The sequence below is a fragment of the Thamnophis sirtalis genome, unplaced genomic scaffold (assembly GCF_051295495.1).
Source record: "Thamnophis sirtalis isolate CommonGarterSnake01/CBP01778 unplaced genomic scaffold, rThaSir2_p1.2 scaffold_5, whole genome shotgun sequence".
NCBI classification, from domain to species: Eukaryota; Metazoa; Chordata; class Lepidosauria; order Squamata; family Natricidae; genus Thamnophis; species Thamnophis sirtalis.
Genome location: NW_028261385.1, coordinates 15,730,710 through 15,753,910, shown reverse-complemented (window position 1 = coordinate 15,753,910; position 23,201 = coordinate 15,730,710). Strand labels below are relative to the sequence as shown.

General features: G+C 35.4%; 1 protein-coding gene across 15 annotated transcripts in view; it reads left to right on the top strand.

Moving 5' to 3' along the window:
• Window positions 1-23,201, top strand: part of TCF4 (transcription factor 4) — a 417,049-nt gene that overhangs the window by 226,255 nt on the left and 167,593 nt on the right. For 11 of the 15 annotated variants that reach the window (XR_015696633.1, XR_015696636.1, XR_015696632.1 and 8 more), the window contains 2 exons: window positions 19,693-19,822; window positions 19,980-20,029. The exons of 2 other annotated variants lie outside the window; for them this stretch is intronic. Coding sequence is in view for 1 of the 13 variants with exons in the window: in XM_087715341.1 (XP_087571467.1) it covers window positions 19,693-19,822; window positions 19,980-20,029 (180 nt within the window). In the remaining 12 variants the exon portion in view is untranslated. 2 more of the 15 variants (XR_015696643.1, XR_015696642.1) reach the window with 2 other exon arrangements.

Sequence of the window (23,201 nt, the reverse complement as noted above, 5' to 3'; positions counted from 1 at the left end):
TCAGCTCTAATAATGGTCAACTCAGATCTGCATCCAGTATTACAAATGAAAAGGTAGAGCATATCGGGTTTTTTTTTTTCAATCAGCACAAATATTTGGTTATTTATCGTGGTTCGTAGTTGAAGGAATGCTGCAGTTTAAAGCATCCTCCATATATCACCTGTATTGAGATACTGTCATATTTATTTTAATTGGCTCATTAATCAGATAATGACAAAACAGTTAATCAATTAAAAACACTCAACTCACAGCCCTAATCATTTTAAACTTAAGGGTGGTTGGCAGTTAACTATACTTCATATTTCCAACAGCTCTTCACCTCTGAGGTGGCATTAATTTATTTTAAATGTTTTTTTTAATTCCTTGCATAATGTCATTTTATATAAACATTCAGGTGACCAAGGTGCTGGAAATGGACACATGCACACATACACACAAATATCCCATATTTTAGTTCCTCTTTGTGTGTTGCTAATAGATGGTCAATGGGTTGTATATGATTGTTGTTAGGTGCAAATGTCATGTCTGACCCATAGACAATGTTCCTCCAGACCTTCCTATCCTCTATCATCCTCTGGAGTCCAATTAAGCTCACGCCTACTGCTTCAGTGACTCCATCCAGCCACCTCATTCTCTGTCACCCCCTTCTTCTTTTGCCTTCAATCTTTCCCAGCATTAGGTTCTTCTCCAGTGAGTCCTTCCTTCTCATGGCCAAAGTCTTTGAGTTTCATCTTCAGGATCTGACCTTCTAAAGAGCAGTGAGGGTTGATCTCCTCTAGGAGTGAGTCTGTTTTACAGTCCACTACATTTTGGGTTTTTTTTGCTTTACTTTAAGAATTTTCCAGTTCTTTTTTTTTCCAGAACTTTTTGCTTCTTATTTCTCTCCTTTTTGCATTCCTCACATCTATTTTTCAGCAGTCTTTCTGAGTGAGCTCAGAATATGGCCCTTTGATTAAAGGGAGGTAGTGTGTAAAAACAGTAATGGGGTTTAAAAAAAAAGGTTTACCAGGGTTTCAAATTTTATATCACTTCTTGCCCATGTTACTAAAAAATAATATAAGAACTGAACAAATTAAGTGGTTTAACACAAAAATTTGTGGGGCAACGGTTGAAGCAATAATATTTTGTTGGACCTAGGAAGAAATTTCTTCTCATCAATGGAATCTCATGAAGTGACTGACTCTTTCCTTCCTCTTTGAGCGGTATCTAACAAAATAGCAATAACACTTAGGCTTATATACCGCTTCACAGTACTTTCCAACTTTAAGCGATTTACAGAGTTACACATGAACCCCAAATACATATTTTTATGAGAAATTAAATCTTTGCTGTTTTGGTCTTCATTGTGTTCCCTTACTTTTTTGGCCTTATCTTTCTTTTATATTCTGAATCCTTGAGGGTAAGAATTGAACTGTGTTGTCCCTCTCATAGTTTTGCATAGATAAATTTCGTTTTATGACCTCTTGTTCCCACTGTTGTGTATTTATGTTCAGTTGTGTATTTCTGTATATTTAGCTGTGTGTATACGTATATTCCAGTCTTATAGATTTTCTTTCAGTTCCCTCACTAATTGAATTCGGTATGCCTAACCTCTGACTAGATCTCTATAAAACTGTATGAAAATTTTCTAGGGGCAGTGACATTTTCCTTCTTTTATTAACAGTACCTTGACCGGGGGGGGACCCCAGCCACTCCAATGAATTGAAGTAACAAATAAAGCTGCAGATAATCCATATTTTTGAACAACTATGGAATAGTAACTTCTCTCCTTGATTTCTATCGATCCCTGTCATCAGTTTGTTCAAAATACATATGTGTTTTCCTTTACTTCACTGGTTTTGTATGCATTAATTTAAAAGAAATTATTGGATTAGCTATAGAGACCACAAGGTAAAATTGATATGTATCAATAAGGAATCCCTTATAATATAAAGTTTATAATGCGCTTTTTAACAGTTTTAACCAACTGGTGGTCTGTGAGATAATTTTGCATTTTTATATTGCACTAAATACTATTTATATTTTTTTTAAAATCATAGTAGTGACCCGCAGGATTTAAAATTATGAATTTAGCGGTCCATGACGTCCGAAAAGTTGGTGACCTTTATAGCATCCATAACTATGACAACGCTACCAATAAACTCTTGATTCTCAACTTTTATTCAACAGCAGATTACTTCACTCTTACTATGTTTTCCAGCAATGTTATATTAATTATAAGATTAAATCAACTTGATGTACTGTATATGTTCAAGGGGGGGGGGTACCCCCGAATGCCTTGTAATTTATTCAGGTTTCAACTTTCACCATTTGAAGTATCATTATTTACATCAGTATTTCCCAAAGTGTGATCCATAGTTACCAGATGGTCTTTGTAAAAAATAGATTTCCAGTTCTGGAAAATATGCAAATAATCACTTCCTTTCTCCTGTGACCAGAGCACTGAAACCAAGATGAGTGTCTCTGGTTGGAGAAGAAAGAAGAAAATATCATTTTGCCTGTGACTTGAACAAATTTACTTTCTATATATGCAAAAAAACCATCACACAGTTTGCTTACATGTATTTTATGTATGTATGTATTGTTCTGACCTAGACTTCCCAAGAGCATGAAGCAAACTCCTTTTCGTGATAAAAACTTCATTTATTAATTTACTGTGAATTCTGCTCTTTCGCATCCAGCAAAGTCTTTCAAGGGAGGATTGACAGCCACAGACCTTTTCTGTCTTGGAGAGCTGCCAGGCCAATATCTGCAAAACTTGGCAAGGAGTCTTGGAGATCAGGAACCAATTAAGTGAGCTAATTGTCTCCTGCAAACTCCACTCCCCTTTTGCTCCTCTTTTATTTCCTCTGGGAGGGGCCATTCATTGTCCACCTGTGGCCTTACTTTCAAGTCGACCTCTGTTCTTCGTCTGGCAACTCTGCACATGCACACACTAGGAACAGGCTGTTCGTCTGCCTCACTGATGTCAGACTCTGAAGGCAGCTGATAACTGGCATATGGCTCTGGCCCCCTCTCTGCCTCCAACACAAAGCCCTCCCCAGACCCCAGGACTGGCCCATTTTCCTCCCCAACCTCCTCACTGTCTGAATCTGCTGCCAGCTCTGCTGGCCGCTGGTGGGCCACAACATGTGTGTGTGTGTGTGTGTGTGTGTGTGTGTACACTTTTGGATTTGTCCTCTAAAGATATTGGGGAAAAAACATGTCCCCATCTATACAAAAGTTGGAAGAATTCTTAGACCATGTGCATCTACAGGAAAGTCTCCAGGTATCATTCAATGAGATGCTTTTAGTTGCAAGTAGTTAGACTACTTCTCTCATTGTAATAACAAAAATGATTTTTATGGCCACAGTGAAATGAATGAAAAATACTCATTTTATTAATTTGAATTTGAATTTATTGACATTTGTATGCCGCCCACTCCCTTGAGACTCTGGGCGGCTTACAGGCAAGACAAAAACATATATAAAAATAAAAAATAAGAATACAATGGTTAAAATTTCACACTATACATACTGTTAGAGTGGGGCTGGATACTAATCAACAGCCCCAGGCCTGCCGGAACAGCCAGGTCTTAGCAGCTTTACGGAAGGCCGGAAGAGTAGTAAGGGTCCGGATCTCTACGGGAAGATCGTTCCATAGGGCCGGAGCAGCTACAGAGAGGGCCCTCCCCCAGGGAGCCGCCAACCGACATTGACCGGCCGACGGCACCCGGAGGAGGCCCAATCTGTGTGATCTTATTGGTCGTTGGGAGGTAAATGGCAGGAGACGGTCTCTCAAGTAGCCAGGTCCTAAACCATGTAGGGCTTTAATGTTAGTAACATTAATGTTAGTAACAGTAATTAAACTTAGTAATAGTTACAATTATTTTATAAATAGTATTGGAATACTACCTTGTATATTGCTGCATTTTATGGTGTAAATGCCATTCATCCAGAGACTTTTTTTTTTAAAGAGAACTTACCAAAACATGTGGATAAATTCATCTTTGCAAAAGGGAAGCTTCATTACAGTTATGCTTTTGAAAGTTCTCTTTATTATTAGTTTGGCTCCTTTTTCTTCCACACCAGAAAAGAGATAGGAGGGAAGGGCAAGGGACTTTAATTATTAAACCAGAAGCACCATCAGAGCCCTGGTGGCACAGTGGTTAGAATGCAGTTTTCTGGGCTAATTCTGCCGACTGCCAGCAGTTCAATTCTCATCAGCTCAAGAGTGGCTCAGCTTTCCAACCTTCTGAGTTTGATAAAATGGGGATCCAAATTGTTGGGGGGGCAATATGCTGACATACACTTAGAGAGTACTGTAAAGCACTGTGAAACGATATATAAGTCTATGTTCTATTGTTTTAAGTAGAGCTGTGCAAAACCACTGTATTCTGTACACTGCAAAAAGTTACATGTTTGTTGATATTTACTATGAGAGAGAGAGAGAAAGAATTCTAGATTCTGCATAATTTGCATGTCATGTTTTCGTTGGAAATTAGTAATGTTCTTCTGTTTAAAAACGTAAAGATTTTATCAATATGAAGCCAAAGAAATGTTGACCCTCTAATCATTAGAATCTAAGCTTTTTGCTTAGATTACATTAGTTTCATAATACTTTATTTATAATGTTAAGCATAGCATATTTTTAAAAAAATCTTTTCCCAATTTTTTTTTAAAATTATGAATTTTGGCCAAGATTGCTGTTTTCTTGAGAACTATGCAAAATCTGGAGTGCATGGAACTAGCATAAAATGATTCCAGCAGTGCAGATCTGGGCAGAGATTTTTTTTTCCAAATTGTAATATTTCCATTCATTCACACATTTTCCACCTAATAATGTCACATTTGCCACCTAATAAGGTGACACGAACTGCTTTACTTTTCTCATCTGTTGAATTGTCCCTTGATTTCTTTACAGTGCCAAAAATATCGAGAGCTATGTTTATATAGAATTTTATTATTGCCTATCTCAGATATAGCAGTATTCTTATTTGGGGATAGGGAATTTTAAAGAAGAGTGCATTTAAAAGACTCCATTTATAAAGGTTTTGAATGGATTAATTTTTTTTAACAATAGATTCTCTTGATTTATTTACATGCTTCTGAATAAAAAAAACATACATTTCAGTATTCTTCTATGAATCATTCATGGCTATATAATCACTATACCTGACTGTAAAACATTTATTTTGCTACAGTGGTAGCATTGTACTCATGCATTAATCACCTATCTGGACTATTGCAATGCATTTACCAAGGGGCTATCCTTGAAGAGTATTCAGAAACTTCCTTTGATCTAGAATGCAGTGGTGCAGGCAGTTCTGGAACATCACAAAATGCTCATATATCTGCTTTATGAATTGCAATTCCAAATACTAGTTATCACAGGAGACCAGGTTACTGCAGGTAACTGCTACCTGTTTCCAATTATCTCTGAGCCAAGATGACACAGTGGTTGAAATACAGAACTGCAGGCTACCTCTAGTAACGTCTGGCTGCCTGCAATTTGACAGTTCAGATCTCACCAGGCTCAAGGTTGACTCAGCCGCCCATCTTTCCGAGGTGAGTAAAATGAGGACCCAGGTTGTTGGGGGCAATAGGCTGACTCTGGAAACCGCTTAGAGAGGGCTGTAAAGGACTGCAAAGCGTTGTATAAGTCTAAGCACTATTGCTATTGCTATCTCTGCCCATCCTACCAAACCCAACAAAGTGGTTATTTTTCTGGGGTCCTTTCTATGAGCTCATGTCATTTAATGGTACAGGAAAAACCCTTTGTTTAGCCTTTTTCACCCACTTCCAAAATCATCTTTGATTTTCAGGAAAATCTCTGCGGCTTCTCTGACTCCTTTAATCTTAATTGTTCCTTGTTCTACTTGGCTACATTGCCAGACATTTGCTTTTTCTTTCTACAAGCATCAAAAGGATCTTATGCTTATTTTTTGTTGTCATTTTTTCCTTATTTCAACAAAATTTATTTTCACACAGAACTTGTCCTTTTCAGTCTTTCACTGTTGTTTCTTTCACTTTTTATTTTTCCTTCATGTTGATCATTTGAACATTTGAACATGAACTATTGTAGGCATTGCATTGTACCTCTCATAGTCAGTACCTTTCTTCACCTTTGTATTCTTCATTAATTATTTTAAGTCTTTCATCCTAAATAATCAGTCTCACTTTCATGTGTATTTCTTTTCCATGTGCCTGTATGAAAATAGGACTTTGAGTTTCAAAAAGATGCACTTGTGTATATTGAAGTGACTCTGCAGTCCCAGTCTGGAAGCACAGAATCTACTGGAACGTAGGCATTGAAATTCCAGTGTTGTTGTAACTTTGAGTCTTATTGTGTGATGTCGCTCAGAACTTTTGATGGCACCTGGCTTCAAAATTGGTGGGGGCTTCATAACAAGGGCTTGCCAGTGAGTTTTGTCAACAACTATAGCTTCTAGTTCCTTTAGCTCAGGGGTGTCAAACTCATGGTGTTATATTGTCATCCCATGACGTATCATGACTTTTTCCCCCTTCGCAAAACTGGGGGTGGACGTGGCCAGCATGTGATGTATCCGGCCCATGTGCTGCAAGTTTGGCACCCCTGCTTTAGCTGAATGTCCTCCCTTGCATAGTTGACTTCAAGGTCTCTGCCCAGATCCAGTACACTGTAGAGTAAGTGGAAAGGCATATAGCAGTTATCCATTTTGGTAATCTAATGATTAGATTATCTGGCTCTGATAATCAAGGATTCGGTGCTGGTGGACTCTGCAAGATTCAAGACCTCCAAATTGGGGGCATGATCTTGCCAAAAAATCCCAAAGATGGAGTAGAGAGCTCACATGAAGTTTATTCAGTTGTTTAATGTGACTTTGGTAGAATCCATGACTCACATCCATATAAGAGGGTGGAATAACTGCAGCTCTGTAGACTTTTAGCTTTGTGGAGATATAGATGTTGTGTTGATTGACCACCAGTTCACAACTTCCTCTGGTGCCTGGCTGATCTCATTGATCCTGGAGTTAATTACCTTTCAAAAACAACCCATGGCCCGAAATAACACTTCCCAAGTATTTAAGTTGTTTACATTTTGAGCTGAGTTTTCTCAACAGTGATTTTTTTTTATTCTACAAGCTTGGTATTTTGCATGAGCTGGTGAATACTTCAGTCTTGTTCAGGCTGATAGTAAGGACAAAGAGCACCGCAACTTCTGAGAAGCTGTTCAGCATCAACTGTGAATCACTGTATTTGTGCTCTAGGAGTACACAGTCATCAGCAAAGAAGTGCCTGTCGAAGCACTTTTTCCATGCATTCAAGTGATGAAAATCATCCAACCAGTATTCGATGTTCACTTCCTCCTTTAGATTATGGCCAAACTATGACAGCATTCAAGTTAAAAACAGATTGAATAGGATTGGAGTTATCACAGAACCTTCTTTTACCCCCATTGAAAATGGCAAGTACAGCTGATTTATCACCATCGTAAAGAACCTGTCCTGTCATTCTGTAGCAATAGCATTTATACTTATATACCACTCCACAATACTTTACTAAGTAGTTTACACAGCATATTGGCCCCCAACAATGTGGGTCTTCATTTCACCAACCTCAGAAGGCTGGAAGGCTGAGTAAACCTTGAACCAGTGAGACTTGAATTGCCAAATTGCAGTCAGCCAGCAGTCAGCAGAAGTAGCCTGCAATTCTAACCACTGCGCCACCATGGCTCTTTTCCTATCATGGAGTAATTGAATCAACTTCATAAATTTCCTTAGGCATTCATAACATCTCAAGATAATCCAGAGAGCTTCCCTGTTACAGTGTCAAATGCCTTTGTCAATTCAATAAAGATAGAGTGAAAAGGCTTCTTCTTCTCAATGCAATTCTGCTAGACTGACAAGACAGACAAGGTATAGATTGGAACACCAACCTTAGCAATGCAACCTCACCTTCTGATGTTGGAAACGTTACAGATCAGCTAATTGACTTACATGCCACAAGGCTATCCAAAAGGAAATTTTAATTCCATGATGCTTATGCTATTCTGTTTTAGAAACTACAGTACGAGCCAATATACTGTTGTTTATGTATTCACCTGTTACATAGTATATGCAGTTTACAGATACACATGTAGGATTCAAATTAACTTTGACTCTGACTTTACTTTGAGACGTTTGAAGTAAAAAAGTATTAAAAGTCTGAAAGTACATTGTATTTTGTCTTATCGTTACATTATTCACTTGGCACCCTTTTAACAGTGTATGTGAGCATTGTACCCGTATTTACTCAGAAATCTATTACTCATGTTCCTTAGCAAACGAATGTTGGTTCACAGAGGTATAACCATTTACAATATATCAAAGAACATGATTGTATTTTTATTGATTTTGCTTTCTACAGTTATCATTCATTGACAGATAGATCTTATTAGAGTACATATTTGATCCTAAATACCATTTGGAGTATCCAAATTACCTAAAAGGGCTGTTTGACATAATCGGGTCAGGGAAGAGCTTTTTAATACAATTACACATCACTGCTTGCTATATTATTTATAATTAAAAAGGGAGCAAACCTTCTGCCTGGCCCTCTTTTTTATCTTTGTTGCTGAACCACAAATGAATAAATAAATGGCTGGAGAAAAATCATTCTTATAGGAAAGAGAATTGATGATGTAGCAACTTCTCTGCTCCATATTAGTGAGTTCCTCTATAAGCAGTATTGGATGTTCTGTTTATTATGCAATCTAAAATAAATCTAACCCCCCCCCCCCCAAAAAAAAAGACTAGAATCATCTAATGTTTTCTTTTGAGTTTTCCACCATGTGTTCTAAGTGATGGCTTTGAGAGATTTGGAGAATTTAAGCTGCATTTTAAAAGACACTTAGATTTGAAGTTAACTGATTTAATGCATACATTCAGTTATTCAATATAATATTGGTTTTTCTTGCTCGTAAGTAAATTTAGGAAATTCAATGCATTTTGAGACCTTTGCAGGATAGATAGAGTTGTCTTTATCTTTTACCTACAACTATTGTCTCAGTCCCCAACATATAATTGTACAAAGTGGGGGGACGGGGCAGGGGGACACATATTTAGTTGAAAGTTGTTTTTTTTTTAAATGTACATTGCAGAGTTCTGTACACACGAATATAAAGCACGGGGGCAAAACTTTTCCTTCATAAAGTTTTTGCTCTAGATCAGGGGTATCAAACTCGCATCATCACAGCATCCTCACGTGACATATCTGGACTTTTTCCCCCTTCCCGAACTGGGCAGGGGTGGAGCCAGCACTGGCCCATGGGCAGTGAGTTTGACACCCCTGTTCTAGATGTTGCCCATTTTTGAGTCTTTAACTATTCAAATGTATACTTCAATTGTACATATAATTTTTATAATCACCATGTGGTACATAAATTGTCAAACAATAATAATACTATTACTTTGAATACTATTGGCATACTGACGTAGCAGTTATCTGTACATCCTTAAGCATTTGTGCCCCTTCAGCTAGCTGGTTGATGTCAAGAAAATATGAAATGTTTTGTTTAAGTAGTTGCAAAAAAACCAAGTGCTACATATATGCTGTGCCCCAAACTGCATGTCCAGAATGTGGTTGGCCTCTTTACCTTCTTTGAGGAAAAGTTCCTAAACCCTTCCCCACAATCTCTACTTCACCCTCCCAGGCTTCTTGGCATTCCATCTACATTTAGTTTCTTCTGGGAAAGAAAATTTTCTTCGTATTTCCTTTAGGGAGACAAGTCGCAAATTATCTATATTCTTTTTCGGTAGTTTAGTTGGGCAGTAACATCTGCTGCAGGCCAAATTCTCCACTAGGATGGGTACTGATTTAGTAAGCAATGCAAGGCTTTATAGTCTGTCTGAATGCTTATACAATTGGAGAATAGAGCATCAAATATGGTAAGGAGTCTGAAGGCTACATCTTCTGAAGAAAGACTAAAGGAACAAGGTGTGTTTAACTTAAGGAAGAGAAGACAAGGACACAGGAATAACAGCCTTCCAATATTAAGGGCTGCCACACAGAAGCAGAGATGGATTTATTGTCCATAGCTAGCATCTGAGGTTAGGATAGGAAGGAATGGGGAGAAGCTTGTCAGAAGGACCATCCAATCTGGTAATAAGGAAGCATTTCCAGACACAGAGAACTATTAAGCAATGGAACAGCTTGCCTGCTGGAATGGATGATCCATTATTGAAGGTTTTCAAGAAAAGATTGGACAGACACTTGTCCAGGCTGGTATAAAAATCATGGCTTCGGTAGGGAGCTAAACCTGAAGACACCCAAGATCCCCTCCAATCCTATGATACTAAGAAATATTTTCAGAAAACGTATTCTTTGTTTAGAAAATTTCCACGTAGTTTGTTAATTCCAGGAATACCTTTACAGAAAAGGCAATTACCAATTAATGAGGGAGGATTCAGTTTTCCTAATCTGGAACTATATTATTATGGTTATATATTGTTAAGTATTAAAAAATGGAAGACAACAATGGGTGTTAACTTTTTCCATTTGGGCAACTTTGGAACATGCAAACAGTATATAGTACCTCAGTTTGGATGGACACTTTTAGGATCTAAATATATTAAAATATTGATATTTCTTGAAACAACTACATCGATTAGAAAACTGTAGAATGTGATGATTAATTAAAGAAAGGGACTCAAGCCTTTTTTTCCATGCTAAATGGGAAATCCCAAATTTTGGGGAATAGATGATAATTGAAGAAGTTGGATGGAAGCAGGGATATTGACTTTGAACTAACAGATGAATAATGACAATGCTTTTAACATACTCATCTGCCAGATGTAAGTAATGGCAACATTTACAGATACATTTATTAACTTTGTTTGAACTTGCAGCTCCCGAGGTCCTCCTAAATCCTTTAAAACTCACACTTTCTCTCTCTCTCTGTCATCCATCTATCCATCCATCCATTTATCTATCTAGTTTTATATCTGTATCCATCCCATCCATCCATCCATCCATCTATCAATGAATGTGTTTTCAATAAATCAATTTGATATGCTCATGTGCTTTGAAAAAATAATTTGGGGGAATTTAAAAGGGATTTTCACAGAGAATTAATTGAACACAAGATGATTTCAAGACATAATTATTATTTCTACTGCTTCATTGAACAAATGCTGTTTATATTATGATAGGATGAGAACTTTCATAACAATTATTAAAAGTTATTTGTAAAAAACAGTATTTTTTTTAATGGAAAAGAAAGGGAATGTTTTTCACTATCTGGAATCTGTTTTACAGACAATATCAGTATTACTAAATTTAATTCTATAGACAGTCTATCATTTATATATGTGCAAATAGCAGCAAAATGATGTCCAGGATTAAACCATTATTATTCTCCCCCCAATAAAAATAAATCTGCTACCAGGCAAATAATGGGCCTACTTATCTATTATGTTCAATGTTCAAAGTATGCAATTAAGGGAAATTAATTCATCGTTGATATTTTTTTAAATAGGAGATTTAATCTTGCTTCTCTACCAGGAGATACTGCAATTGAAGAGGGGAGTATAGAGGAGAATTAAAATAATTATCATTGACATTAATACACAATAGCTTATTCCAACATGATGCATGAGGGGGAGCCCCTCTCTGAAATACTTTGTATTCATTTATCAAAATATGTATTGTAAAAGAATTGGACATCTGAGGCTTTGCTTCAAAACAAAGTAACAAAATAAAAGAAGAGCCTTTTCAGACCTTTAAATTCTATTATCAACGCCAAGTTACATTTATTTGCTTGCTTGAGACAACATGATTCATTCTGTTGCATCAGAGGTTACATTTGATTTTGCTCCAGAATCTGGAATGAATTCGCACATGACAGGAGCAGCCGCATTTATTTTATCTATTTATTTGCTCTTTCCAAGTTTAAAGCAGGAATCAAAAGGACCCTGTGCAGTTTAATGGAAACTAAATCTTTCCTCCTGCATCTCCAGTTTGGCTAACTTTAGATTACAAACTTGAACTAGGATAAAAATAACCATTTTGATCAAGGAGAGTCTAACTAATTCCTATCAAATGCAAAATGTAACGAATCTCATCTTCTCCCTTCTACAGAATGCACCAAATGTAGCTTTAGTGTTCACACTGACCTTAAGGCTTAGGTTACAACTGAAAACTGAAACCTTTGTGGAATTTGTAACTGTTTATTCTCTTTTAAAAGTATTATACAGGATTGTTGGTCCACAGGCTGAGACCCTTGTTCAAAAGTGCTTTTAATGCTTTCTGCTTTCTTTCTGGAATACTGCATCCAATTCTGGTCACCACGATGTAAAAAAGATATTGGGACTCTAGAAAGGGGTGCAGAGAAGAGCAACAAAGATGATTAGGGGACTGTAGGGTAAAACATAGGAAGAACAATTGCAGGAACTGGGTATGTCTAGTTTAATGAAAAGAAGGACTAGGGGAGACATGATGGCAGTGTTCCAATATATCATGGGCTGCCACAAAGAAGAGGGGGTCAAGCTATTCTCCAAAGCACCTGAGGATAGGACAAGAAGCAATGGGTGGAAACTAATCAAGGAGCCTAGAACTAAGGAAAAATTTCCTGATGGAACAATAAATCAGTGGAACAACTTGCCTCCAGAAGTTGTGAATGCTCCAACATTGGAAGTTTTTAAGAAGATGTTGGATAACCGTTTGTCTGAAGTGGTGTAGGGCTTCCTGCCTAAGCAGGGGGTTCGTCTAGAAGACCTCCAAGGTCCCTTCCAACTCTGTTATTCTATAGTCTGTCTATAGCTCTCCAGGTCTCAACCATTTCCTTTCATAGACATTTTATTTTCCAAAATTGGAGGTTTCTACTCCTGAATGTACCCTTTCTTGCTTTGTGACCATAGTTGTAACGTACACCTTTGAATATAGGTGTAATATAATTCACCTTTGATTTGATTCTGAAATTTCAAAAAGAATTTGAATGCTTTTACTCAAAGTAAATGAATGAGGATGGGAATTTTCAACTCAAAGTATTCATAATTTAAGTATTTGATCTTCTCTTCTCTCCTTATCTTCTCTCTGTTAATCAAGTAAGCATATCAGAATAGATAATGAAAAAAAACCATGTAAGGAAAAGGGAGAATGTGAGAATAACTTGTCCTTTGAATGATAGTTGAATGTAAAGTATATTATTTCTACAAATCTCTTTAAACATGCTGGATTTTTTTTTTCATTCCAGAAAGTATGCATATGACTGTGTTTTATTTTGTAATAATGGTGCTGATATACATTCTCCTTTCCATTCAACATATTATGGAAATGCATACTGACACCTACTGGAATATTTATATGGCTGAGAAGACGGGATATCGTTTTCCTTTACCAAAAAATCTTTTATAAGCCATTTTTAAAATTTCTTTACCATAATAATGCTATTGTTCCCCCAATGTTGCTAAATTCTAGGTTGATTCCTTCATTCACCGTGTCTTAATTCAAGAAAAACAACTTTATCTTCATGGTGTTACACTTTCCTGGATGTGCAAATTAAATGTTATGATAATGATGTTTTTCTTTTGATATATCTCTTAAACAGTACAGATTTAAAACTTAGTTGCTAGCTGTACCCTTAGGACTATATTGAAGAATTTTATAGCAAGTAATAGCATTGAGAAGTCTTAGGACATATCATCAAGTTCCAATGCACCTTCCTCCAAAACTTTCAGCCAGGGGTGTCAAACCTGTGTCATCACAATGGAGTCATGTGACATATCACAACATTTTTTCTCCCTTTGCTAAACCGGGCGTGGGCGATGCAAGTGTGTGACGTATCTGGCCCATGGACTATGAGTTTGACAGTCCTGCTTTAAACCTTTAAGATGTAATGTCTTCTTTACTATATAAATGGAGAGTAAAATATGGCCAACAGTGACAATATGTGATGAAGGTAGTACAGAAAGGCAGCTGGTTAGAATGCTTAAAATGCCCAAACATGTACTCGACCCGCAATAATTTGACAAGTGCTTAGAAAAGAAATGTAATCTGGTTTCATACAAGGCTGTGTTTCTCTTTTCTACATGAAGTAGTTTGATATCTGATCAGAATTTAATCAGCATGAGAAAGAGAAAGGAACTCATTCCAGGAAGTCCAGTCAACAGGCCTTTTGCCAGAAAGTTTTCTCTATTCTCTTTTTCCCTCTAATTGTTTTTTTTAACTATATTAAATTCTTTCAATGTGCCTTAATGCTCAAGGCGATTTATTTTTATGTAAATCAATTATTCATTAAGAACGGCACCACTCAACCCATTTTAATCTATATTAAAAATGGGTATGGAGGAGGGGCAGACTGGATTTCCTTGTATTATATTTGGGGAAAATGTGTTTATGTTATACTTGCATGAATAAAACTTTATTTAGCTTCAAACAATTATTTTCATGGAGAATGCTAAAACTTAATATTTTCTCTGTTTTAAAATTGTACATATTCTTAAGTTTCAGCTTTAATTTATAATTTTATACATTTAGGTGGAGCTTTTTAGCTGGGGCAGGATAAGAAATAAGGACTAAAATGAAAGAAAAGAAGTAACTAAGTTTAAGGAAAAGAAGAAAGATTTCAAATAAGTTGCATTATGTAGAACAAACTCTGTTTCTGTATCTAAACAACTTTTAAATATATTCTAATATTCATTTACATTGAGGGGTATGGGTCAGAGGTGGTATTCAACAAGTTCTGACCAGTTCCGACCAAAAGCGGTACTGGAAATTTTGAGTAGTTCGGAGAAATGGTAAATACCACCTCTGACTGGACCTGCCCTCATTTATTCTCTGCCTCCCGAATCCCAGCTGATCAGGAAGGAATGGGAATTTTGCAGTAACCTTCCCCTGGAGTGGGGAGGGAATGGAGATTTTGCAATATCCTTCCCTGCCACGCCCGCCAAGCCGCACTATGCCCACCAAGCCACACACACAGAACCAGTAGTAAAAGTTTTTGAATCCCACCATTAGTGTGGGTGACACATTTACTATTACAGTTATTATAGTGTTTTTGGCAGTTCTTTTAATCAATCCCTGAGCTTGAATTCTCTTAGCAGGCATCTGTCTTTTGGCTAGAGAAAGGTTTAGTGTTAGTTGTGAGCAGATTCTACTCATATTTTCTGAAGAATCATAGCCTCAGGGCCCTTCCATAAATGTCCTGCTCGTTGTCTTTTTCCTTTAGTAGGTATTTCAGAAATAACTTTTGTGTTTGATGTCATTGCGTAAAGGTCGCACACTTAGAGACCTCAGTTGCAGATGGAGGTTTAACAGAAGGGCCATGCAGAATCTAACCCAGGGATGTCAAACTCAATTTCATTGATGACTGCATCAGGGTCGTGTTTCAGTTTGGGGGGCCAGGGTGGGTGTGGCCAGCTCAACATCACTCGTGTCTGGGGGGCCTGTGGTGGCCCAAGTGCTCTGCCAGGGAAAATGGGCTCCCAAGCTTCGTTTTCAGCTATGACGGCTTCCTCAACTCTCTGCCAGCGAAAACAGAGTGGCCCTCCCGAGCTCTGTTTTCACTGGCAGAGGCACTGCGGGCCGGTTGTTTTTTCCAAAGTGGCACTGTGGACCAGATCTAAGCACCTCATGGGCCAAATCCATCCCCCGGGCCTTGAGTTTGACACCCCTGATCTAACCCCAAGTTTCACCTGGTATATATCCTTTTAAAATATTTCTATCTTGCTTTCCTAATTCAGAATACTTTCACTTTCCAGAAATGAACTTCAATATGGTTTGTATGTATGTATGTGTGTGTGTGTGTGTGTGTGTGTGTATATGTGTGTGTGTGTGTGTGTGTGTATAATATATGTGCGTGTGTGTGTGTGTTTTATTTGTGCTGATAAATAAACTCTAAATTGGTAAACTATATATATATATATATATTAAACCCCCACTGGCAGTTAAAAGGAAGAAACAGCTGAGATCTCACACTACTCCTGGAAACACCAAGCCTGAAGTAGCCTGAAGCAGCCTGAAGATGACAAATGAGACTTCGTCGAAACGTCACCAAGACATCTCCAATTCTATATATATCTATATATATTCATGTGTGTGTGTGTGTGTGTGTGTGTGTGTGTGTGTGTTTTAAATTTGTGCTGATAAATAAATAAAGGGAGACTAGTATAGATCTATTTCAAGCTATTTAGCTCTCATCAGCTAGCCATACCCTTACTGGGATTCGAACCTGTGCTGTATTGCATCTTAGGCAAACGTCTTAGCCATTATGCCACAGGTCTCCTCCTTATCAGCTGAAGCCAGGGAAGAAGGTATATATTTAGTGTCACAACCCCTGGTAAGCCCCAATTATGGGAGGAAGCTAACTGCTTCCATAATCTGTCAATCGGCTCGTCACAAGAGTCCATCACGACAGAAACCCAATATTTTTACTGTTGCCTTTGTAAAGGCAAATAAAAAAACAACAACACATACATACATACATACATACATACATACATACATACATACATACATACATACATACAATGAATTTTCAGACAGTTGTTCCACTGTTAAAGCAGTAGAACACTATAACAATAATAGAAAACATTGAACAATTCAATTGTTGGACTAAAGGTTCTCAGTGTCTCTCTGTGTGTAACTGTCTGTCTGTCTCTCTCTCTCTCTCTCTCTCTGTCTCTCTGTCTCTCTATCTCTGTGTGCACAGATACCAAACTCCAAGGCCTTTGTAGATGAAAATTAACTCTGAATTTAGCTTTTGAATTTCATAATTGATTATCCTTTTTTAAGTTGAGAAAGCTCAAATGTTAAATGGTGGCCTCATGATTTTTCAGCGTTGTTCTTCAGCTAAAAGATGTTAGCAATGATTGAGCCATAGTAGATGGGGTTGTTGTTCTATTTACGAGTACCTCAGAATGAGTAGATATATATTTATCTTCTTTCTCCCCAGTGGAGTACTTAGAGAAGCCCCCACAAGAGCACATAAATGCATGTTTTGTTGCCTCAGAAGAATGACTTAGCTGTTCCAATGAAAAACAAAGACTTAAATAAAGACCACATTAGAGGCACTTAAGTGAAAAGCTGGAAGGAGAATCTAGTAATGTTTTGCTACCGTCCCCTCCTCCCCTCCTTGGATGCATTTGATTAAACATACACACATTTATATATTTGCAAAGATGCTTGATTATTATATATCATCTAATATGTAGCAAAATATAATTAGGCTGCTTGAATGAAAAATAAAATGGTGGGGTTTGCCATGCCACATTACGGTCTGCCTTTTAATAAAGTTTTGTAACTTTTGTATACTCTTTTTTTTTTTTTTTGTAATGGAATATACAGTGCTGTTTAATTTTTTGTTTATAGTCAGGGGTACCATGCTAGAAATAGTAGTATATGTGACTGACATCTTATTTTGAAGGCTGTTCATTTTTTGGGAGTATTATATTTATCTTTTTCCTGATGATTTAAAATCCTAGAAGTGTCATGGATTACAAACCACTCCATCAGATCCACATGGCATTGTCCTGAGTATATATTGTACTGTACTTGATAAATACTGCATCTATCTAGTAAAGTAAACAGTTTTCATAGGGAACATTTAGCCTATAAAGCATCACATGTTAAGAGTATTTTGGCATATTTGTGAACTGAAGGCTTCTGCAGCTAAAGTAGTAACTTGTAAACAACTTCACAAAGTGACTAGAATAAAATTAAATAATTGAAATTGTGACTTGGAACCATTTTCTGTTTATGTTTATTATGTGTATAATTCTATATTTTTCCACAAAGTGTTTATTTTTTTTAGAACTGAAAATATTTAGAACTATTTTTTCCCCTGTAGTGGTATTAAAAGTTAAACTTGGCTGTTTAACAGACAAAAGATACTTATCCACAGAAATCATTTAATTGAGAAGTTGCATATTCTAGCATGTCTTATTCCTAAGATGTATTCCAATGGGCTTTCCATACTAAACTTCCATAAGTTTTTATTATATATTAAAAAATCAATGTTAATGATTAAATTTGCTTGAAACTGTTTGTTAGCACAGCATATTCTCAATTTCCCCACTTTTGGTCCAAAAGCAACCACTATTATGGCCTTTTAAGAACTACAAAGAAGATAGATTTTCATGCTTTCCTATTTTGAGTTGTGGATGTGAAAAACTACTTTCTGACCTTGTATAAAATTGGAAATGAGGGTTCGGTACATATAGTCTTGATTGTAGGTTGTTACTAACAAATTTACGAATTGCTTTTCTAGGAAAAGCCATTTTAATATATGTATATTCCAAGGATGCAAAAGTTATATTTAAATTTTATTTTATTTACTTATTTTTTCCAATATATTTTCCAGCTCATAGGTCATATTTGACCAACTGCTTTCAGACAAAGACATGGTACTTTGTTGAACTATTTAGGAATCAAAAAGACTGCCTTAATTTAAAACAAGGAGTCTTTGTTTTAGTTGGTGACTGTCTTGTGAAATTTTTCAGTTCTCAGCGGGTTAACCAGGGAACAGGGGCAGAGTCATAATTGGCCTATTTAGAGTGTTTTGCATGTGAATAGTGTGTTAGTGAAGCATTACTAAGTCTGTTGTGAGTGACATGGTGATTAGAATTTAGATTAGGGAAAACACATTCTGTACTTTATCAAGTACAGTAATTAGTTCAGTCAGTAAAAGTTGATTACAAGTAACGATAAAGTTAGATTTTTGGTACTTAATTTTGAAATTTCTTTATTAAATGGGAAATTTCTTCATCATATAAATGGTAGTATCTGCACCTGTTTTATTGCATATCAGAAAAATTAAAAGAACAATGTGTTCGGTGCAGAGTATAATCAGGGGATTTATATATTATGGGTAAGTTGCAATGTAGTTATAGTAATAGAATTTTTAGAAAATGTCAGTCTTTGGTTTTTCCTTGTTACTGTGCTCAGATTCCATTTCTTCTGGATTAGTAGTAACTTGTCCATTCATAAGTAAGTACGTTTCGTATTTCTGGATGCTCACATCCTTATTGTAACAGTATGCTATTGAAGTAGCTTGTTAAAACAACTTCTGTTCACAATTTTTCCTCGATCTCTGTTCCTTGTTCCAAATAATGTAGCCAAACAACAGCTAATTTCAATAAAACATATATTATTATTATTATTATTATTATTATTATTATTATTATTATTATTATTATTATTATTATTATTTTGACTTCTTCAATGAACATATACTTGATTGGCACATTTTATATGGTAACTATAAGCCACTTTTAAAAATAGTTTTATTGGACACAGAAACCTTTTTTAGAATGATTATCTCTTCACAATGAAATCGTTTGGCAGTATTAGACTAAAAAGTTAAATCGAAGAACACAATATATTTGATTCATTCTAAATAATTTAGAAAAACAAAGAGCTCTGAATCTTTTGATAATAAAGTTTTTAAAAATACTCATCTGCTGTTTCCTTTAAGCAGAAAATTTTTTTTAAAAAAATTTAATTAGTAATTAAATACGCAAAATTTCTTTTCAGTAATAGTTAAATTGTTCTCTATTTTTTTTTTTTAAAAAAAGACTGCTTTGTAATATTTAAAACAATCGTGCTGAAATGCATTTTGACTGGCTGCTTGCAACATATATATTTTTTTGTTACAGACCCTTACGTATTATTGGCTGTTAATTTGAATCAGCATATAGAAAAGGAAACAGGGGAAAAGTTAGATATAACAATACTTATTTTTCAAAAATCTTTTAGCAAAGTCTCCTTGGAGGTGACATGGAAATGGGCAACCCGGGAACTCTTTCTCCTACCAAACCTGGTTCTCAGTACTATCAGTATTCTAGCAATAATCCGCGAAGGAGGCCTCTGCACAGCACTTCTGTTGGTGAGTTACTTCCTTACATTTCTAACGTGCAACTTCTACTGAACTGTCTTATAGAACTTGATAAAGACCTGCTAAGCTCAGTGCTAAATCACAGACTGTGAAGGTCTGAGGCTGCAAAAATGCCTCTCACCCTTCCCCTGTTATCTTCCTCTTTCAGAAGTACAAACAAAGAAAGTTCGGAAAGTTCCTCCGGGTTTACCATCTTCAGTAAGTACTCCCTTGTCAATTTTCTATTTGTATTTCTATTGTGTCTTTAAGTAAGCGAGGTGCCATTGGTCATGTTGCTAATTTACAAATGATGTCAATGATTGTCCTCAGCGTTTTAGTCGTCGTTATGGATAGATGAAACGACTGCATAAATTATTCTCCTTTGACCAAAAATAAATTGGTGATGGGTGATGTTTTGGATAGTTCTATCAGTATCCAACTCCAGACAGAATATGCATTAGTTTCACAAGCTGGTTAAATTCTTTGTCAGTGTTCTGATGATTTATGGATTTGCATTTTAAAAGAGATTTGTGAGGGGGATTTATGCAACATTCACATGGGTCTGAGCCCAGAATAGAAGGACATCTTCATTTTTCCAGTGAAGTTTCTGAATTAGAGCTGTTAACTATATTCTGTTGAAATAGCTCTCTCGCTGTGTGTGATTCCAGGTGTCAGCCTGTAGGCTTCAGGTATTATCAAAGGAATTCTAGGTTATAGAAATAAATTAAAGCATTATTAAACCTCCAATTGTCCTATTTTCACTATTAACAAATGACATGTTTATGAAGAATTCGGGGCAAGTATCCTAATTAATTACTAGCATAGGTTTAAATTATTTGGCAGTAAAAAAAACTATATATAGGTAGATAAAGAGAGAGAAAGAATGTATAAATTAGGGGTAATTAATTCCCGCAGAAAATAGTGGTCATCCGTGTGTTGTTCCTTGCATATTATTCTTTAAAAAAAAAAAGACTTACTCTGAAATAAGTCAGACTATCTTATATTTTCAGTTACCTTGTTGATTAATTTTAAGCTTAATCTTAAAACAAATACATTTGGGGACATAGTTTTAAATCTAAATAGTGAAATACTGGATTCTTTTATTATTCAAGTATGGTGATGTCAATTTGAAATGGTGATGGCACCTATTTTACCTAGACATATAAGTTGTACTCATATGTAGAGATAATTATAAAGTTGATGGGGTGCCAGATGAATAATATTTTATATTGCAAAACTATTTGTTTTGATTTGGGATTCTGCTCTTGTCTTACTGAATAAAAGGATACATAAAATAAAATATTATTATTTTATAACTACTGATGTTTAGCCAATTCTTATTATCTCATATTTATCTGATGCTTTCAGCTGTAAGCATTCTTCAGTATCTTAGATGTACTTGCTAGTATTCCCTGAGTGTAGTGAACAGTTAAAGGAATGAAATCATTGTTTTAAATTCATACATGAATTATGGTGTAGATTTTTTAACTTCCACACATCTGTTGAAGAAGAAATACTCCGAAACTAAAAATGATTAACAGGAAAATTGCTTAGCTTTCTTGACTGTCAGGCGAAAATTCAGGGCAAAGAAATTGTGTGTGTGTGTGTGTGTGTGTGTGTATAAATTGTTGGTTTTTTTATGAATATTTGAATAGAAGTTGAACAGCATTTGAAGTAAGAAGAAAACGTAATATACTTGATACTTTGATTTCTAATCATTTTTAAGACAACCGCAGATGAAATATAGTTTGCAGCTGTTCTTATTTTGCAAAAAACCAGTAAAAATAACACGGATATTATTAAAATTGCTATAGAGTACATCATCAACATGTTGTAGTATAAATAAAATGGTTTTTTTTTATTAAAAATCAATATAAATAACATTCAAATGTGTAAAAGGTAATGTTATATATTCTGTTAAATTTTTAAAAATAATTTTAATAAATGTTTTTACCACAGATTTTTTTAGAGTTTTGTTTTGAAAATATATTTGCTTTGGAATCTAATTGTTTGCAGACAATACTGCTATAACTTTAAGAATGCTACAAGGTTCCTAGTTTTCCATGAAAAAGAAAATATGGGATGGATTGGGCAATTTGATTAAGGTGTTCAAATATTTTGGAAGAATGTTATTTAAAGAAGTTGCTAGAACTTTGCTATTGATAAACTCTTTTGGAGTATTTCACATGTAATTATTTCCTAGTATTACTTTAAAACAAATAAGAGCATTTTATTCACTACAAAAGAAGTATGTTGATTATAGCTTTAGATTTCTTGATGTAATATATATATACTGAGAAAAAAGAAAACATTTTTCCACTGTTGATAGATAGATAGATAGATAGATAGATAGATAGATAGATAGATAGATAGATAGATATTTATTTTTACTGTGATATACAGTATATTGCATAAATAAAGAAAAAGAGATTCTGGTAGTTTGATAATTATTTCCCTTAGTAAACTGTAGCAAATTATGTTGTATGTATCAGTAAATGGCTGAGGTTTTGAAAATAATAATACAGCCTGTTGTATAGCACAATGTATTTAAATAATGCATTTTGTCACATTGTAGTATACGATGCCATTATGTTGGATAAACAATACACATTGTAAATTGACTAAATAGATTACACTGTAGTTTCTTGGTAGCTTGGAAATGAAGTGAGGATTTTTTCCCCTTAAATTAAAATAAAATCAATCTTTTCATTGTAAAGCAAATTGTAATTGATGATTCATACAACATATCTATAAAGGGATTTAAGAACTGTGAAAACCTGTAGATTTTCAATACATTTGTTTGATGATAAAAATGCACATTTCTATATTTGTTTGTTGCTGTAGGTTTTTTTTTTCCTCATTTAGATCCTGGGTATATTTCAAGCGGTTTCTTTCATTTGGCTAAGAATGCAAGAAGAACTGTGAGGTCACAGGCCAGTGGTCCATCTAATATTTATCCTCTAACATCAGTCAATTAATAAATACATTAGTCCAGCATCCTTTAACATCTAGTAGCCAATCAGATAAATTTGGGAACCTTTCTTTGATTCAAGAGGATAATGTATAGTTATCAGAACTAGCAGCTGTTGATAGGTTTCCTCCATGTGTTTGTTTAGCCCCTTCTAAAAACTTCTAAATGAATGGCCATGACTACATCTTATCAACTTTAATCACCCAACTTTGTTTTGTATAAAGATCCCTAGTCATCCTTGCATTTAATTTAATATAAATGAAATTAAAATCCTGACACTGGGAAAGAGGGGGGAAAAAAGCTTCTGTACATTTTCTCCATCAGAAATTATTTTATATCATCTCTTTTCATTTTTCAGATTTGGTGATCATCACTATAAATATTGTTGTATGCAAACTGTACACAAAGCCATTACTGCAT